We start from the raw sequence: 20,994 nt of genomic DNA on the forward strand, positions 1-20,994 counted from the left end.
TTTAATTCTCGTTCTTTGTTGGAGCTGATTAGGACAGATTCCCATTTCTGTTATCACCAGCATGATGTCAGGCACACACTCCTGGTTGTACTTCCCCTGACTGGTTTCATAGTGATCCCTTCCCAGAAGTCTCACTTATTTGCTAACTGTTGCTGCCTAAGCAGGTCAGCACTCGTCACCGCCAAAAACCCACCCTGTTTTGATTTGTAAGCTGTGGTTACTGGTGAGCCACCATTTGATTCCACACTAGTCCGTCCAGTCCTAACCTTCTGACAGTCTGACACTGTCCTGCTTCTTTCGTTTTCTTCTGACTGGATATTTTTCCTGGAGACAATCTGTTCATGAAGGAAAAACTGGAAGCAGGGGAGCTATGAAAGGTACAGCCCACTCATCATGCTCTGGCCAATCATTTACTTGTTATAGCTGCTTTTTTTTTTTCTTCATTTTTGTCCCATTTGAGCTGTATGATTGCTCTTGTGTTGGACATATCCGCCCATTAATGTCCTTTGAAAGCCCGTTGGTCTAACTGGGGGCCCAAGCGGCAGGCTTTGGTGAAAGAGGGGTCTGGTTAGTGTAATGTCATTTCTGCTGCTGCCAAGTAGACATGTAGGTCAGTGGCAGTGTAGGATGATGAAGGCGAGAGAGAAGACTGGAGTACAGCTGATAGACACAGAGGGAGCAGAGGGCCTGGAACTGTCATCGACGGTGCTGTCAAGATAAGATGTCTGCTGTGTAAATACAGCTTCGGGGGAAAAATGCATCTTTTTATGGTCATCTCTTTGCTTTTCTTTGCAATTTTAACTTTTAATCAGACACATCTTTTTTTACCCCCACTTTTTTCCTTTTTGTTTGACCCTCTAACTCCTTTATCTGCCCTCTTTGAAGCTCTTATCAGCTCTTTGACTGGCTATTTATGGCCACTTAGTGACACCTTGAAATCTTGTGCTGCAGTATAAGGTGCTCATGGAAGGTCTGGACCTAATGCACATTGCACTAGAAGCTGAAAGTAGAGACTGTGAACTGTTTAACAAGAGAAAGAAACTTTGAGTGTGCCGACTCATCTGGATGCTTACTGTGTAGTTTGAGAGAACAGAGCTGTGTTGAATGAAGGTTCAAGCTGGGCTCTGATGGGCATAAACAAGCAGCAAAATCGAGGTGAGGTTTGAAGTTTTGCCGTGTTACTGAACATGTGAATAGTACATGTCCACCCACTTAATTTTTGTAGACGGAGCATTTGGTTGCAAAATATTTGGTGTACTTTTTATTCAGTTAATGTTTTAGATGAATTCACTGGATATTATGTATTTAAAAGCTAGACGTCTAGGTTAAAATAGATTTTGAAACTTGTCACTTTTCTGGAAAATTAGCAAACATTTGGGCGATCCAGCTTTTGCTGGTTGTTCTCATTTTATTGACTTGTTATATTTGCTCATTACAAAAGTGAGACAGTGACTTTTCTTTCCTTAAAGTCTGAATGATATTCAGCCATGGAAAACAGTTGATTCTTTAGTTACTTTATTTATTTGCAGTTTCGTTGCCCTGTACCTGTGCATGTGCAATGACAATAAAGTTGAATTCTATTCTATTCTATTCTATTCTTGTGACTGTTTACATGTTATCTCCATGCAACTCTTCTCCTAAAGTTTTAAACGATCATCCAGGTTTATTTAAACACATATTTTTGCTTAATGCTTTGGTTTTGTGCATAAAACCTGGTACAGGGATTCTGCAAAATGATCTATGACAAGAAGAAATGCCCTTCATCAATGTAATATAGAAGTAATGAATGCATTAGAGAATTTGTTTTTCAGCATCACATTGAGACAGGATATTTCTTGAGCCTGGCATGGGTCAGAGCTTTGCTCTTAACAACAAGGGTAACAGGAGCAACTGAGAAATTCAACTGGCAACAACACGAAACATCTTATTTCTACAGTTGTAACATGGTAGGACATGCCCACAATACCTCACCTAAAAGGCGTCCAGAAGGCTTGATGCCCAAACCACTTCAACTGGCTCCTTTCAATGTGGAGGAGCTACTGTGCTTAAAGTCCCCTTGAATGACTGAGCTTCTATCTGTAAGGCAGAGCCCAGCCACTCTTGGAAGGAGACTCCTTTCCGCTGCTTGTATCCGCAACCTCATTCTTTTGGTCACTATCCATAGCTCGGGACCATAGGTGAGAGTAGGAATGTTAATTTCTTTTATACTCAGCTCTTTTCACCACAACAGATCTGTTCAGCTGCCCCCATCTGTCAGTCTTGCAGACTTGTGGACAAGACCCCAAGACACCTAAAGTCCCTCATGTAGGACAGTAACTTGTCTTTGACCCAGAGTAGACACTCTACCCTCTTCCAGCTGAGAATCATGGTCTTGGATTTGATTGTGCTGATTCCAGAATCTTCCTTTAAAACAGGAGCTGCTGAGTATGCTCAGACTGCCTGCATGGCTGATCCTCATCAAAGGACATTAGCCAATGAGGGGAGCAGGTTTAATAGTACTCATAGTTCCAGTTTTTCTGCAGCCTGGGGCATTGTTGTGGTCTGTTTGCAACTGTTTATGGAAAAACAGGAGTGGAGTGCTTTTTGCCCTGATTTTTCTGTTTTGCTGACAGTGCAGTGTGGTCGGGGCATGTTTGCAATCAGCATTCAGTTCTGACTTAACAAGGGGCTAAATTGAAATCACATTTGCTCCCACAGTTCTCTGCTGGCTTTGGAAGAGCTAATGTTTCTCCAACTGCTTTGCTCTGCTAATTAGCTCTGGAGCAGCTGAACCCCATCGCTCTCAAAGCTCAGAGCACAATACTACAGAAGCTCAAAGCTTGGCCCTGTGCCCACAGCTGCTTTTTATACCAGCTGAAAAAACTTTGAATTACTTTTACGGTTTACCTTTTCACACAGCCATAAACAAGCCAGAAATTCTGGAGAATGAGGTGATGTCAGGAATTAGAAAGCTACTGAGGCCTGTATTTATACTGTGGTTATGCTGCATGACCAGCACTAGATGGTGCTGTTTGCTGTAAAGCTTCAAACCACAGTGGAAGTATTTGTCTCTGATTCTGTACTCCAAAATATGTATAATAATAGTTGTTGTTGTTGTTGTTGTTGTTGTTGTTGTTGTTATTATTTTTATTAAAAAAAACAAAAGACATGTAACGTTTTCTCTGAGGCTGCCTGTCACGTTGTGCGTTGCAGAGCCCCCACCCTTATCTTTGAGTCTTTGAGTTCCTTCCTTCCTCTAAGTCTGTCCAAAGAGTGGAAAGACTGAAAGGAAGGTGTAATAGAAAGATGAAGTTTTCTCTGCGTCTTGAACAGACTGTTTACAGACCTAAGCTCATTACTAAGTCCATAGTTTATGTGTTTGGAGACCAGTAAAATGACCTGAGCTTTTTGTGCGAGACAGACAGAATGCAAATGCATTTGTCTGTTTAGTTTGTGTACACTGGAAGGATTACTGGCCTGACAGCTGAAATTGATCCAAGAGACCAGCAGAGGTCTATTTTAGGGAGATTGAGTGCTGTCAGAACCTCAATGTCAAAGTTCTTAAACCAGTTTTGCCAATGAGTTTATTTTTAGACACTTTCCATTAAAAGCAAGTTAATTTTATGTCCAAGGCGCAAGCAAGGAAGAACAACTCCCAACTATTCCATACAGTTTTCTTGACCTCTGCAGCACTATACTGTCTGTAAGAGGAGTGGTACTATTAACTATTATTAATAGTACTATTAAGTGGGAATGTTTTGGAATCAGCAAATTCCTGCATAGATAACTGATGTTTATCAAAGTCACAAACTAATTTGGCTAATAACTCCAGATTTTCTGTCAGGTTTTTATTTATTTTTTAAAACAGGTCTTATCTTAGTTACCATAAGAAAATATAGTGTGTGTGAGCACTTACTGCATTAATCTTTTTTCCTTCTCTTTACGCTCAAAAGAATACGCGCTTACAATTTCTCCAAGAACTACTTGGATTTGGATGTTCCAGTTAAAGTGATGAGGGTTGTAAAGATGCCCTTTCTCATAAAGACTCTAAATCTGTTCTTCTGAAGACAGACTGGTTGTTGTGAACCATGCATGAACCACATTATTCAAAGGGAACAGATTGAATTCAGTTCCTGCAAAGATTGCATCTGACCTTAAAGAAGTTTAATAGAAGCAAAGATAAACTGCAAAGCACACTCAGTAACTCTAAAATGGTAAATGGTCTTTTATTTATAAAGTTTATAAAGCAGCTGCTTTGTTTTCACAGTGAGCAATGAATTCAAAATTTTATCAATAAATTTTAGAGGAGTGTCATGACAGCAGTCCATAACCTTTTTGCTTAGGTTTTTTTAAAAAGAAGGGAATTCAGGTTTGGGATGGTCAAATCAGGCCTTACTACAACTATGAGCTTTCTTTAAGTTCCTAAATTCATCCCAAGTTTATAAATGCAAATTTCAATTACAGTTTTTGAGTGCAGCGTTTTCCTTTGATTTGACTTCCCACTGTCCTCGGTTTAATTGGCCTCATGACTAGTACTTGTGATTTTCATCATTTGATTGATCTGGCCTGCCGCTGTTGGACTGGGAAAGCACCGTTCTAAATTTGTCACCCACCTACCCACCTCTCGAGTTCACGCCTGCTGTAGATCTGGCCACTGCACATGCGTCCCTAAAGGAGGCTTGTAGATAGAAGGTGGGTGGGGGTATCTGGGCCTGTCAGTCTATCTTTATGCCCCAGTAGTCCTATCCCACAAGCCTCCAGAGCGCTGACCTTCCACAAGGCTTAGAACTGTTAGACCCCAATATCCTGGAAAGACTTCTGTATCCACCAGAAACACTTACTAAGGATCATTGACTCTTTGATTACCTACATTATCAAGGTATGTTCTCTACGGCTAGTGAAATAATGTGCTTAAGTTACTTTTTTTTTTTTTAAATGATTTTAATAATGCAGCCAAATATTAGATGATTTTGAGATTGTTTCCTATCAACACCATAATTTTTCAGATTTGCTGTTCTAAAATGTCATTTTTAAGTGGTGTCGTTGAAATACAGTTTAGATTATAATACAGAGGCTTTAATAATAAGCCGGTGTATTTGAGTGTTTATGTGTATTTGAACTTTAACAGCTTTAAATTGCACCAGTCTATACATGCCTTCTTTTAACAGCGACTTGTTGCATATTTTATCTATGATTTTTGTAGAAAATATGTCGGGTGGGAGTTATTCAGTGATTTGTTTTATCTGTGTACGTTTCAAGCAAACTAATGGCCTGAGTGAGATTTGGAATCTGGGGGGCTGGTGAGCTCCTCCATGTGTGATTCATTCAGTGGTGAGTGACTGGTTGGGGAGACTACAGTTGCTCATTGTGCTGCACCTGCTCTCGCTCCGTCAGGACACACAGACAGAAATAGAGCCCTGCCTAACAGGGCAACACACACAAAACATTTTACACAAGCTTTTCCGTTTATACAAACCCCATCTTTAATTATTACTCATGACGAGCTTTAGCAGTGTTCTTGAGCCAGCTACAGTCAAACTGCCTGCAGGTGGTGTGTGTGAGGAAGTCTTTCTTAAAAATAATATTCATGGAGGAAAAAAACAAAACAAAATAAAGAAAACACCCAAACTATTTGGAATGAAATATTCAGGCTTCATATACAAACACTCCTGTATACATCATTTAGTCAGAAAACCCAGAGCAAAGGGAGTTATTTTTACCTCTGCTCCAAAAATACACGAGCCCTGGTTCACAGTCACTTAATTGGCTGAGGTCTGATCTGGTTTCCGACTTTGAGGAAGAAGGGAAAGCAGAGCGGTGACGTTGTGACCGTCTTTGGTTACACATTGTCAGTGGTTGACTGTCATTTACTTTTCTCAGCTGTTTGTCGTGATGTCAGACTTTCTATGATTTCACTGGCTGAGATCCAAAGCACCTAATCCAGGGTGTGTGCGTGCGTATGTGTGTGAGGGAGAGTATTAATGTATGTCTTCTCTCATCTGGAGAACTTGAGGCAGTGTGATTGTCTATCATTTCCTTCCAGCGACTTGAGTTCAGGATCTGATGGCTGGTTTATCTGTCAGGATGGATAGTTAGGTCCTGTGCTGTTCTATCAGAGGACATGATAAATTTGACTTGGACCTTTATTTAAGGAACAGGACGAGCCTTTATGAAGGGTTAGTGTTGTTCACAGCTTTATTTTAGCCTGGACATCCTCTTGTCATTAGCCGGGGTTCACTAAACCACAGGACTGATGTATTAAATAGTACTTAGAATAGCTTAAGCTTTGTTTTGTTTACTGTTCTGTCATTACAGATCAGCCTTCAACCTTGTAAGGTTCCTTCGTTTGACATACTTTGCCTTTGTCAAATCACTGGATCAGCATGACACTTGGCTTCACAGGTCATAGCTTTACCTTTCCATTGTCTGGTTAGCCATTGAATATTTTTAAGGAAAGTGATGATAAAATTGTGTAAAATGCCACTAGGAGTACACTGGCTTCCTGTGGTTTGTTTATAGCTCCTTCCGATCTTTCTGTGACTTTAAAAACTTTTTAAACACTGAATTAGCACTGTGCTAATGTGTCCATGTAACAAAGCTGTGTTGGCACAGCACAAAAAGTATCTCTACCTTTTTAACGTTTTAGTCAAACACTGGATAATCAAAATGCATAGATTGCATCTAAAGGATGGGCTTAGCACCAGTTGGTTAGTGAAGACTTACCGGGCGTTAATCCTCCTGACCAAAATTTACTAACTGACCTTCCTTCAGTATGATTGAGCCCATAAAATCATCAGGGAAGTGTTTGCTGGGCTCACAGAGTGAGGGATCCACAGACTGTACAATTATTTTTGTAACCAAAGCAGTCGCCCCCTACTGGTCTTTATAAGAATGCTTATTGAAGGCACTTCGGCACTGGCTTCACTTTATGGAACCACGAGCTTAGTCCATGTTTGTATATTGTCTATGGTACAAAGGATTGACATTTGGTACAGTCATTTGGAGAAAGTCCTCTGGATTTGTGTTTATGCTTGCATTTTTTTTAACCATGTCTCTGTAACATCTCACAAGGTTCTGGAATCCTGGACTTTTTGTAAGGAAGTACATAGAAAATTCAACGAGCCACAGATACTTCAGAAAGAGAGAACTTAAAAAAAAAACATACTAAGGACAATATGCATAATTTGGAGAGATTAGAAAGTTTTGTGGTGCTGAAAGCTTGTTGTTGTTTTTTTGGGTTTTTTTTGCCGTGAAGCCACTTAGATGCATATACACCATTCTTTATGTAGCAGCCAGAGTCTTGCAGGACGCTTATTAGTCTTTGTGATCCCTTGTGGTGACTCTTGTTCATTTTTACTCCTACATGACAGCTTTTCTTTTATTTTAAAACCACAAGCTCTGGGTCTGATATCTTATGAATGGTGATTTATGGAGCGCAAGTAATAGCATGTAGGAGGTAAAGTATTTGTCCTTGGCACTGACCTCAAATTTTGGTTTTGGATTTGTTCTCCAGCTGAAAGCATAGTCATTTGTGATTTTTTGTTACAGTCGTGTGTGGTTCAAATATTCAAATCAGATTGTGTCATTGAATCCATGTCCCATTTTGGCTAGTTTTCTTGCATGAAGTCTGCCTGGATTATCTTGAAACATTAAGTGTTAGCTGCAGCATTGAGCTGTGGTGTTGGATGTAGTAGATGAGATGTAGCTGATGTAAAGTGAGGGTGAACTAACTCTATGAGAATGTACTGCCAGCACTGTATTGACAGTCTATCCACAAGTCTATATGTTAATGAAGCTCAAGAACTCCTCTTAAACTGATGTGAATGTTGAAAAACTGGAATCATCAGGTTTGACACTAAGAGAAGACATAATTCCCTATGTTCTGTAAACTAGGGACGGATTGATCCGATATCTTTGCGATCCTGGATTGGATCAGTGAGCCCACTGATTGAGCCAGTCAGTGGGGCTTGGACTCTGTTAATTATATTTTCTGTTTACTCCAAAAGTGTGCAGGTTGCTAGCAGGGAAGCTAACACATAATGGAGGAATGCAGGAAGTTTGTAGCAAAGGGCCAGCGGAAATATTTGACATGTGCAATAACTTTTCTTTGAATGTTTGCAATAGTTTTTAACTGGACTGCAAACTTTTGTCAAGCAAGTTGATGAAAACCTTGGACACGTTTTTTTTTTTTTGTTTTTTTTTAAATGTCTTCATTTAACTTTAACTTAACCCTGTTACTCTCTAACATTTTCTAATAAATTCCAGTAATAGTATATATTTTTTCGATGTATTTATTTTTTACATTCTGTTATAAAAAGTTAGATCAATTCTCTTCCTCAGAGATATAGAAATGAATGTAACCCTACTATTGGATCTGCACTTGGTATTGGCAGATACCTTTATGCTTCATGTATCTGCCAGTCTTAAGGAATCTGGAAAAGTTGGGACTTTGCATCCGTGCTTGAAATGCTTTCAAGGTAAAGCGTTGTTCTTTTTTTTAATCACCATGTAGAAGTCAAACACGGGGGCTGACTTGCCACGTCTGCTTTTGCTGGCCAAGACATGACGATCACTGTTAGGAGAGACTATTTAGCAAAATAGTTGAGTTTATTTAGATATTTCAGTGTTCTTAGCTGAGTACCTGTGCCATTGATAATGTTTATTCGGACATAGCAGAGCTGGACTACCAAGCCCATAGTTCACTGAGTTCCCAGCTCTTAACTCTGGAAATAATTGCATCTTGCCAGGCACTGATCATTGTAGCTACATTTGGTTCCCTTTACCAGTGGCAGCCTCCACTCTGCTGGCTCGCCTCACTCTGGGTCGAGACATGAGCTTTCCTCCAGTATCTCTATCCATACCCTTAAGCGTTCCCATCCTCCAGGATGACAGTTCCTGGGAAGGTGTCCGTGGCGCTTGAGGGTGGAAACAAATTCTCTGGCAAGCAGAGTTGATAAAGAATCTTGATTCTGTAGCGCTCTCTCCTCTCACCAGATGTGCAGTGTTTATCACTCTAAAGCACACACGTGTTTATTTAAGCGCTCAAAGCTGTGTGTGCGGACGCGTGTATGTGTGTATGCGTGTACGCACGCTGACTTGGGTATAGATGTTTCCCCAGGGCTCAGTTGGAATCGGGTAGTTTAGACTTGTTTCAGCTTTGCAGGTGCATCACATGCCTCGTGGGTCACATAATCATTGAGGAGCAGATGGCTTATATAATTACATATTAATCCTAATTGCAGTTACAGGTATGGAAAGCGTGTTGTCCACTGACTGTTAATATTTTAGGTACTTAATCACGGGAGGAAATAATTCATCAAAATTTGTTGAGGTTCTTTTTTTGAGTTATGTTATTTTCTGGATAATTTATTCAAAGTAGACTTCAGATAAGCTCACATTTATTTGCAGGTATTGGATCTGCGTTTGGTATCGGCAGAAAGACAGAGCATATTTTCATATTTCTATACTGGCTTCTCTACATTGGCTCCTTGTTAAAAATCAGAATTAAATCTAAAATCCTTCCCCTCGCATATAAGGTATTAAATAATCAGGCGTTATCTTATCTTACTGTATCACCCCAGTAGAGCACTTTGCTCTCAGACTGCTGCCGTACATGTAATTCCTATGGCATGGAAAAGTACAATGGGAGGCAGAGCCTTCAGCTTTCAGGCCCCCTTTGATAAAGCTTATAGTTAGGGCTGGTTCAGGTGACCCCAAAACCTCCCTGAGTTACACTGCAATGGATTAAGGCTCCTGGGGGCTACCCATGATGCACTGAGTATTTCTTTTTCACTCACCTTTTTATTTATTAATTTATTTGTTTGTTTGTTTGTTTAAACAAAGATAATTAAAAACCAAAATGCAGAGGGGAAAAAACAAACAAGATTAACAAAAATAAGGGATGACATTTTTCTAATGGCTTTATGGGAAATTAAGGTAATTAAATTATTTTCCACCTCCGTCCCTCTTAAAAAGTAATACAATATTAGAACATTAGTTAGCTCATGTTTTAGCTCTGTGTTGGGCCTAGAGTTGAGTTGCTGGAGCACTTCAGAGACAATGAAGTCTGCTTAAGACCTCTTATCTGTGTTATTCTGGGAAAGCTATGCTGAGGTGTTTGTGGGGGGTTTTCTGGGGGTTAATAGAGCACTATTGCCAGAGAAGGTCAGCGTTGCAGGATCTATTTTCAGTATAACTGTAAAGTTTCAAAGACCGTTCAGAAAGCAAGTTGATAACGAAGTTTTAAGATCTTGTCCAGGAACGTCTTTTGAAGTTTGAGGTCTGATATATCTGACCTGAACGGCTTTTCAGAGCTCAGGCATCCCATAAAGTTTCATATTTGAGTCAGCTAGCCAACTTATGTTAACACTAGCCCTTTTAATAGGAATACATATGTTGGGCTTTTTTATTGGGTGAAAAATGTTTAGAAACGGTTCTTCAGTTCAGTCCTTTTATTTCACACAACCCACCCACCTTTAGGGAGCAGTTGTCACTTCTATACAATTTATGAATGTAACTTGCTAAGCGTGCTAGCATTGGATGATAAATTGGTACACCACCATCTGGTCTAACTATTTTCACTTCTGGATGGGGTAGACAGCCTAGCTTCAAAGTTGCATCACAATTATTATTTTTTTAAATATCTGCATATGTTGAAAATACTATACCTTGTTGAAGGTTGTTCAAGTACCTCCCTTTTTAGGAAGTAAATCATAAACAGAGGGGGCATGGAGCTCTCACACTCATTGCTCATACTATGGAACTTGGATGCAAGACATTGCAATGACCTAACAATGTGACATTTTCATATTGCATAGAAATGTGTGCAGATGCTATGAAATGGCACAGCCCTACTTCTCCATAAAACTGATGTGAGGCTAATGTTAATGATGCAAAATGAGTCCAGAAACCATGATGGGACAGCAGCTGTGTCTTTCATATATATTATAAAATATAACATTTCTAGGCACTCCTGTGTTTTAGTTGAAGAGAAGACTTTAAACCTTGTTTTATCATATTTGGGTGGTTTTGGCATTTTATTTTAGATACAGAGCTGTTCTAAGAAGGGTCAGCAGACCCAGAATCACTGTGGGGTTACATTTATAAGAACAAAAAAATTAGTGATCATGGAGATGGGGATATTGGCATCAGTTCATGAGTGTGAAGTTCGTCTGATGATTTAAAATGGTCCAAATTAAAGTAGTCATAAGTTCAAAAACCTCCAATAAATTCAGCATCCAGACTGGGAGAGGAACCAAACCTCTTTTAAAGTAATCGCTCTATATTGAGATGAAGTTGTCAGTGACATGTTGCAAAAACCTTCTGTCTTAACACACTATTTGAAGGTCAAAGGGCACCTAGAAGAATCTGTTTGCATCATACTGAAAACCCATCATGCCCAGTAAAAGACATTTAACAACATGGCAAATGGAGTTTTATCCTCAGCCTCCCCTCCTCGATCTCCCTTCACGTGTGCATATGAATATCTTTACCTTTCATTCGGCAGCCCCCCTATATGGAATTTATGACTGTGATGCCGGGGTTTGAACTCTGTTATGTATCTGCAGAGACAGCATGGCCACATGCACTGGAACCGTGCACTGCTCTCTGGCCAGACAAAACGGATATCTTTCCTCGGGGATGCTATAAATCTGGACTTTATTTCTAGGAGCACTGCAAAAGAGCCCAGAGAAAGAGAGTGCCTTGGAAAAGCTCGCTCTTTTCCCTCTTTCTCCACATTCTCTGTCTTTAGAGAGGTTTTCCAACCGGGAATGTGATGCAGCCATTAGGCACTTCTCTCCTCGCAGACACGTTGTGATGCCTCTCCACACAGGGGGTCATTCTAAGTGCAAACATGTCCTATCTGGAAGTGTTTATCTAATAATGACCCCATGACTGGCTGCACATGTGAGCTTGTCCAGACTGAAACAACGTCCACCTTGAATGTGAACATCTGGGGAATGATGAGTGGTGAGGTGTGTCTCTGCTATTATGATATTAAGCACAAACTTCTTCACTCTCAGTCATGCTAAACTTCAAAAACGTAAAGTGTCTTTCTCACAGTGTTTAACGCCTTAACCTACCCATACATCCTCGCATTTTAACAACTGACTGCTTACGTACCAAATGACACTGTTTGTAGTACATATTTAAAGTATCTTGGGTAACGCAGCTTCATCTGAAATATTACTTTCATAACTTTAACAGTTAAGCTACTTTTCTTTTCATGCTAGTTACATTTCATTTGTTTTCATGGCTTAAGCTATGAATTGATTAGCTGACAATTTAGTTGTTTTCAGTTTTTATTGCTTAGGCTTTAATTGAACGCAAACTAGCAGAATGACTGCATGTGACAATTCAACTTATTTTAATACTTGCCCTTAAAGAAAAAAATACTGTGAATTATTTACTATCATTCCAAGCGTCAGTATTGAGCTGTCACAATCTCTGACCATACCAAAAGCTTTGCACTCACACAGAATGCATGCTTATTTTGGCATAAACCCATCATCCCTAAGCTTTGACCATCAGAACAACTTCTCACTTCTCTCATATAATAGATGAGTTTTGATACTTTAGTGGTTTCCTCAAAAAGCTCTCGTTCAATAGAAACACAGTTGTAGTCAGACATTTACATACCCTCATCATGGGCGTCAATGTTTTTCTGTGTGACAGCAAAGATGTCTTAAATTTCTATGTTCGCTGCCATTTGTTCCAGTTTATGGTCTCCATTCAACCATTCGTTTACGTGTTGAAGGCTGGTTTATAGTCTGCATGTGAGCATTTACAGGAGCAAACGCAAGCTCCCACAGAGTTTCTAAGGAGAGTAAATGGGAATTGTTTTCTGTGTTTCATTATAACATGGATTTAAAAAGAGTTTAAAAGAAGTAAACACAGTGAAATTAAGCTTAAACACATTGATTTTTAAATTAGGTAATCAGTAGCAGGCTTAGGTCGGCTGATTTGTTTGAAGTTTTAAACAATACTCTGTTCACATTCCCCATATTTGATGAAATGGTTTTTAAAAATCCTTTTCTTTTAAAATTATTCTGTGTGCGCTTGTTTATACAGTACTGCGTCATCCTGTAATCCTGCCAAGTAAAATCTGATTATCCACCACAAAGACGAAGAAAACAAGAACAGTGCATCATTGCAGCAACCTGTAAAGTCTTGCCCATCCTTGGCACTGAAGACTCATGATTGATAATAACAGGGCAGAAGCAGTCTAGTGGTTTTGTTGAACTGATGTCATTCCTAAAGCCGATGAGTCAAAATCAAACATTACATACAAGGCAGACATCCAGATGGGAGGTAAAAGTTTTCCTTCGTCATTAATACAGTTGCCACACACATTTAGAAATATGTGTGGGTGGTGTGTATGTGGTTTTGTTTTTGTTTTTCTTTTTTGGGGGGTGGGGTGGGGGGGTGGGGGGTTGATATGTTGACATTAACGGCAAGACAAATGGCTAAATGCACATAATTAAAGTGGCTGGTTGACTTAAATTAAAAGTGCAAATTAAATAAATTTCTGCATGTTTTCAACAATTTATTGAGAAGTTGCTTAAAGAGGATTTTGGTTAATTATTCAAACCCTCTGACCTTCTGTAAACAGGTATGAACATACAGAGACTGTAGGCAAGGACAATATTGAGTGATATTGGTGATTAATCAGATTTAAGCAGGCTTTGGTTGCACGCATTTGTAAATGCTGAATGGTGGATGGAAACGGATAACTGCCTGATGCTGTAAGCGGACCCACGGTGAGTGGATGAGACTAAAAGACGATGCTTCTGTTAACATATTCTTCTGATAACCTTTTCAAAAAACATCCTCAGACCATTGATGGTTAAATAATTTGTTTTTCAGCACGAATCATTGCATAGTTTATCTAAAGTATATCTCCAGCCTTCATACCCTGTTACTGAAAGTAGGTATTTTTGGTCATGCCATGTCGAAGCTTTGAGAGTGCATGAAAGGCCCATTGATATGTAAAAGGCAGAAAGCTGAGGGTTAATTAAAACTTAGGACCTGAAATCTCACTTGAACAGGGAAGTTGCAGAGTGGCCTCTAGTTAAACAGCAACACTCATAATATTGTCGATGGGTGTTTCTTGCGTTTTGAAATTCCCATTTATCAGCAGTTGTGATTATCAGTAGCTAAAGGTCGGCTAACGGCCAGCTTTGGCTGATAGTATCGGTGTCCTCTAGCTCCTTTATCTCCTTAGGTAAAATTCACTTATATGCAAACTCATTCATTTTATGAATACACTGCATCAGTTGTCAGGTGTCTGTCAGTCTGCGAAACTACTGACATTGAAAGTAACACTTTGAGCGTTGCGTGCAGGTAGCGCTTCCTCCACCCACTCAGCCACGGTGTGAACTGGCAGCTCTGTGATGGATGTGTGCATGTGCGCCACTCACACGCTGAGCCAGATGAGCTCATCCTGGAGAGGGATCCAGACATGCCACCTCTACAGTTTACACACCATCGTCAGACAGTCCTGTTACATCTTAGCACACCTTTATAGTCCAAGGTGGTGGAAAAAAGCTGATTTATGTTCTTTGACAAATGTTATGATGGATGCATGTTTGTGCTTTTGATACAGTCCAATAACCTAGTTTAGATTTGCAGGAAGTTTTAAAAGAGCTCCATTGAGATGAATATATTTTAAAGAAGGTGGTTTTTATTCCCCCCCGACACCTTTCAGCCACTGAATTGAGAAACCGACATTTGTGGCTGGTTCCATCCAAAAGATCTGCTTTATGTTGACTGCTGTGTGTTTGGCGCTGACAGCTTTCTCTCTGTGTGCTGCAGAAAGATAAGATGCATCACTTTTTCCCCCCACAGTATCTTCTTAAAGGCACCATCAGGCACTGTGCCAGCCTCCCTGTAGTGCCCTCTCACTACAGTGATAAGCATGTCGCTGTCACATTGACGTATAGGTGAGGTGTGAGTGTGCAAGCACATTTGTCTTGTTCTTGGCAATCACGTAAAGCATATTCATACAATAGAATAGAATGGATTTCTACATGCCATGACTCACTGTGTAACATTGGTTTATGTGGGCTTGAGTCACACAAACACGTTTGATTAGTGTGTTAAAAGGAGAATTGTGGGGATATCAATAAATCAACCTAGTTCTCTTCCCCTTGCACCTCTTATTAGTTGTTCTAGGAAGAAGCAAACTGTTGGTGTAATGGTAACATTAGTCACGAGCAGACACATTTCTGTTTCCCCCATTACAGCTCGCACGCTCCTTCGTTCTTTTCCTGACTTTGTTTCGCTCTTTCTTTCGTACCTTCTCTTTGCCCTTCCCAGCTTTTTTTTTTCTGCCTAGCTCCATGCTGTTCCTTTTATTTTGTCCCTGCTGAGAGATGACTGGAATTTCTCATCAGACTGAGAGGGTCATTTGAACTTTCTCGTCTTCTCTTCCTGCCCTCATTATTTCCACTCTCGTTCTCCAGACCCCGCACTATTTCTCTTCCCTCCCTTTTCTGACGCTCTGCACCGGTTTCTTTGGCATCCCACTCGAGTGTGTGAGCCAAGGGAAGGCAGTGCTCTCGTGGGACTCGCATAACTATCTCTCTCTCTCGTGCATGCACAGTTTTGTTTGTTTTTTTTTCTCTCTCTCTCTCTTTCTCTTCTCTGAGGCTCACTCTGAAGCATGCAGGACACTTTGCTCCAGTCTGCAGTAGAGAAGGGGCCTAATTTTGCTCCCTTGGCTAATGAGCTTAGCCCATGCTGAGCAGCTTTTAGACCTGCAGGTTGTTGTTGTTATTGCGGGCACCGGTTAGTCCACATTGGTTGGTGAGAGGAGCCAGAGCAGAGGAGTGAATCTGAGAAGAGGTGTAGTGCAGCAAAAGCTTGAGCACTCCTCTGTTTGCCTGTCAGGACCACCACTGCTTATGCTGGTACTGCGGCTGGGACATCTTTCTCTCTCCCCCTCCCTCCCTCTATCCTGCTTCTCTCTAATACTACCTGACTCGCCTCTCCCTCCCTCTCTGCCTGTCCCGGAGCACTGACGGAGTACTTTTGTAGTCGCATCACTTCTCGGTCAGCTGTTCTGTCTTCCCGTGTCTTTCACTTCTTTTCTGTCTTAAACTCTCAGCTGACTCTGTTGCCAAAATGTACCGGAATCCATGGATCTCGAATTACCTGAGTCACGTCAAGTTCTGCAGCCAAGGTAAGTGCAGTGACTTAGGGCTCTGCAGCTCAGATTTTGTAGCTCAGGCAGTGAGCTTGGGGACAGGTTACTCTGGTTTGGGCTGTTGGGACTCTAAGCTCGTAGAAGTTGGCAGGCAACAAACCGCAGACTCCCTTCCTCTCTGCTCACTGTCCTGCTTTCCAGCCAGCTGTCCTTGCACTGCAGCTGTAGCCTCCAAGGACACTATGTAAAGATGAGGGATTCTTAATACTGCAGGGGGCTGTTTTATGTAGGAAGCTATTTCAAGGCTCCATAGCTACTTGGACGTTTGAAAAAGTAGTTTTATGGATGTGTTGTGAAGGTGTATATGGTTTTGCACTGAATTAAACAAAATTTACTGACTTTGGAACATTTGGGTCATTAGGAGTATTCAGTAGGTTTTTTTTTTTCTTCTTTTTTTTCAGTCTAGATACAGAGATGGATATGGAGAAATATAGAGAGATGGATATAGAGAGATAGACACAGAGATGCTGTATGGATATGATCTGTTGCACAGCACTTAAGCACTGTGTCATAAGAGAGCAGTGAATAGCTGAGCTCAGTAAGCTGTTAAAGACGGTCTCCATGTGCAGGGAAAAAGTAGAACCTGGTAATCAGGACAAAGTAACTATTTTTAAGCAAGACATGGGGTGTTGCAGAAATATCTACTTTCAACATATTTTTGTACTTGACACAATTTATTTGACTAAATGTTTTCACTACACGTGTCCTTCATTTATAACATCGAATTGTCAGAGAAGCTAGTAGTGTCTGATCTGTCAGTATTGTCATTTATACAAGCTGAAAAATGAAAGGGTCATTGCATAGGTTGACCAACAGAGGGCACACTGCAACTTCACTGCTGGCAAAAACTTTGTTAAAATTTTTGCTTCAGAACTTGAGTTTCTTGTTTAAGGTCAGCTCTTTCAGACGAAATTTGTGAACTGGACAAGAACAGCATTCAGTGAAAAGCCAGCAAATACGTCGCAAAACGCCATTTCAAAACGACAACCTCCTTAAAACAGGACCTTCTTGCTGTGCGGCAACAGTGCTAACCACCGTGCCACCGTGCTGTCAATCATTAATCAACAATTTTGAATTCGAAAGGTTTGAATAGAACGCAAAGCTTGGTTTAGTGCTCTAAATGACCCAATTATTCATGTCTTTGTAATATATAAATGTCATATTGTGTATATCAGAAGCACTGGCTGACGTCCTGACAGGTACAAACATGTGAGAAGTACTGACATGTTTGTACCTGTCAGTACTCAGCATTAGAGACAATGTGGCATCACAGATTAATATTATCAGTGTTGAGGTCTACGTTACAGTTTTTGCATTATTTCCTTCACCCCTGTTTATACACCCACTGATTGGCCACTAGTTGATACCTGTGTTTGTCTGAATGCATCTCATTATATTTTCTAACTGACACCTGAGTGTTTAGATCTGCTTGTCTGTGTTAAGATGGATGTGAATCTGCAGCAGGTGGCCCTCAGTGTCAGGCTTTTATGTGAGCATACAGAATAGTCTTGTGTTGTTCGGAGGAGGATGTGCTTTGAAGCTTGTTTGAGGAGTTTAGGTTGTAGAAGTATGCTTTCATTCAGACTTTGCAGCTGAACTGCTTTTATAACCATTAATACTCGTGTTTAAGACCTAATTGGCTTATTGTGGCATCCCTGTGCTTAGAACACTGTTTGGTAGCAGTGGCCTCACCTAATTTCTGTCTCTCCATCTGTTTTTTTTTTTTTTTTTTTTCCCCCTCAATGCCTTAATTCTTAAGCTCCTGTTAGTGTGGAGGCTTTAGTTGCAGCTTGAGCCTCCCAGCACACAGAATCGGTGGGCAACTGGAAAATTGGTGGGGGGTGCTGAGACTTAAATGTCAGGCGCTTCAGGTGTGATGTAATTCATTCAGATAAAGGGTGGTTACTTTTGGGCCTGCTGTAATCCCAGGAATCAAAGTTAATCCGGGATCGTAAATTAGACATATGGTCAGCCACTGATGCCTCTTTGGCTGCCACACTGGGTGTATTGTGGGTTAAGACATGGAGCTTTAGCCTCATGTTACTGTCAAGTTTATCAGAGCCTTCCCAAAGTTAACTTAGCTTCTTTGTTAACAGACAGCGTTATACAACAACCTTTGATACCATCACATAAAAGGCTTGTACACTTCAGAACCTCAATGACACTCCACTGAATCGTGAAATGATTTTATCCTCATGTTTTATCTGCATCAAGCTGCCTTTACAGCGTCGTCGACACACACGGGGCACAGTGCTGAGGAATTCCTGGCGTATTCCCTTGCGGCTATAGCAGCCATAGTGTTTCTGTAGATTACAGCCAGCATCAAAGGCTGTGGGACATCTGTGATCTTTGTGGAGGTTTTTATGCCTGTGTCTGGAATGACGAATGAATTGAGGCCCTTTCTGGGAACCGTGGGGATGGTGGTGGAGGGTGGTGTCACTCCTGATGGACCACATGCCACAGCACATAGAGTATATGAGGTGTAAAAGGAGTACAGGTCTGGTTTGTGAAGAATTAAGTCTGAGACTTCACAATAGCATAAGACGGCTGCCCCCAAGGGTAAGAAGGCGGGGGTTATTTTTTGCAAAAGCAGCTAGTTAAACTTTACATCTGGTTTTGTTTCACACTATAATTTAAATGGAAATTAAGATATTTTTCAGTTTTGTTATTCCTAAACATTTAAATCCACTGACCACTTACATTATAGACATCTGAAAAGCATGAATGATGCCAAGAACAATTGGGGTAAGGTGGACTAGTACTGAAACCGGTGTGCTTCATAACACACACACACACACACACACACACACACACACACACACACACTTTCATATCTTAGTGAGGACATCTAATTGGCAATGCTTTCTCTAGCCATGAAAAATTAATGTCTAACCCTTACCTTATACCTAACCATAACCCAACTGTAGCCCTGGCACTAAAACCACATTTGAGCCTCAAAAATGCCTTCGAACAAGCCTGATTATTTTTTTTTTATTATTATTTCTTATCCAAATGTTAGTAAATTAACTCCTTTATTCTCATGCATTTCCAGTTTACTCATTAAATTAACAGCATTAGACATCTTTAGATTTCATCAGACTTCACCTCCTTTAACCTGGCATTCATGGCTCCATGTGGGTATCACAGTACAGAAAGATGAAATGGCGATGCAATATTGTGGATGTTTTTAAAGTAATCTTGTGGTTGCTGTGGCCGTGGTAGTCTGTATTAAAAGACCCAACAATTTGTATCAATTTAGTATGGTTATGATAAAGATGGCATTAGTTGTGGAGAAAGGGTAAATGATCTCTTTCTTTCTTTATTTATGCTTCTTGAACAAGCAGTGGGATATAAGACACACGTTGGCTTTTTACCAGTAACAAAGGTTTCGATTTCACTTAAATTACGAGGAGTTGTAATTGTTAGCTCTGGATAAATGTTGTCTTTCACTTCACCTCAATTGTCTCCAACATGGCTATTAGCTGTGGTCTGTGGAGCTCAACATAGCCTTCACTTATTGAAGAGTTTTGGAACCTAACTGTGACAGTTGAGCCCAACACAGTCACATGTTTAGTTTGGCATCTGGACCAGAGCTGGAAGGCTGCCCTCCAGTACAGCAGTCTAATATTCAACACTACTTGTTTAAAGAAGGCTACATTTGTAAAGTCATCCACATGTTAAGTGATACTGCTTCGTGTATCATCAATATCGCGTATTGCTTTGTAGCTGACGTTTGGTCAATAGTGGTCATTCCATTGTGTAGAAAACTCTCTATTGCATTTATTTATAGCTTTAACTCAAAGCTGTGAGAAGCTTAATTCAGGACTGTCTCATTTTCTATTGCTAATGGAAATCTCAACAACTGTAATTTAAAAAATACTAGGTGCAAACCAAATAAACATATACAAGATGAATTAGACATATAGCTAAGCTTTTAAAAAAAAAAAATACTGTTTGAAAGGAGAAAACCACCGAACACGAATGCCTTACCGTTTCAAGTGTGAAGCACGGTGGAGGGAGCATCGTAGTCACGAGGGAGCAATGGATTCAGCTTTTTATAGGAGAAAACCAGGATATCAGTTCTAGATCTGAATCTCGGGGAAAAAATGGAATGATGAAAACACTTTGACCCAAAGAGCACAACTAAATTAAGAAAAAAAATGGCCTAGTCCTGACCTTAATCTGTCTGAGATGATATCACAGAAATATCAAGAAATAATAGCTTCCTCAACCTTTTGCTGGTCTCAAAAATTAGATGTTCAAAAGTCTGTTACTGCCAAAGATTAAGTTGCAATTAAGCTTGTATAAAATCTAAACTTCATCTATGTGTGATCAGTAAAGAGACTTTATACCTGCTTGAATGATGTTGACTTAATCTTTTGGACTCTGGTCAAAAGAAAACGCAGTCAACTCTGAATAAGATTATCATTCAAGGCTCACTGTGTTTCAACAGCCCTATTCCATCCAGCTGAAACAATACTCAACTACTCCTAAACCCATACCCGCACACCACCTTCTCCAAATAGGCCTCCTTTCTTCTCAAATGTCTCAGATGATGTTTTGCTTAAGTAGGAGGGATTGAAAGCATCAACCCAAACATCTTTAACAGGGACTAACAGATCTGGAATGGGGAAAGGAGGGGCGGGGGTTAGTTTGGGGTGGGTAGCCACTGGGGAGATGTTAGGGGTTTGGGTGGAGCAGTGGGCAAGTTTAATGGGGTGGGGGGATTTGACCTTGAGGTGATCTCGGAGGGGATGGAAGTAGGACCACATGTTTCTCCCGAAATTGCACAGCTCTGGCTACTCAGA

At 40.4% G+C, this 20,994-nt stretch overlaps 1 protein-coding gene across 15 annotated transcripts in view; it reads left to right on the forward strand.

Moving 5' to 3' along the window:
- The window catches only part of svila (supervillin a), a 77,196-nt gene that overhangs the window by 13,172 nt on the left and 43,030 nt on the right, over positions 1–20,994 (forward strand). For 9 of the 15 annotated variants that reach the window (XM_014332448.2, XM_014332451.2, XM_014332456.2 and 6 more), the window contains exon 1: positions 14,694–16,162. The exons of 1 other annotated variant lie outside the window; for it this stretch is intronic. In XM_014332448.2, coding sequence (XP_014187934.1) covers positions 16,105–16,162 — 58 coding nt within the window. In that variant the 5' untranslated portion in view covers positions 14,694–16,104. Of the gene's footprint in view, positions 1–14,693; positions 16,163–20,994 lie in introns of those variants that run through there. 5 more of the 15 variants (XM_014332449.2, XM_014332458.2, XM_005918469.3 and 2 more) reach the window with 4 other exon arrangements.

The sequence above is a fragment of the Haplochromis burtoni genome, unplaced genomic scaffold (genome assembly GCF_018398535.1).
Source record: "Haplochromis burtoni strain Fernald_Lab_line unplaced genomic scaffold, NCSU_Asbu1 Contig_30, whole genome shotgun sequence".
In the NCBI taxonomy this organism is placed as follows: domain Eukaryota; kingdom Metazoa; phylum Chordata; class Actinopteri; order Cichliformes; family Cichlidae; genus Haplochromis; species Haplochromis burtoni.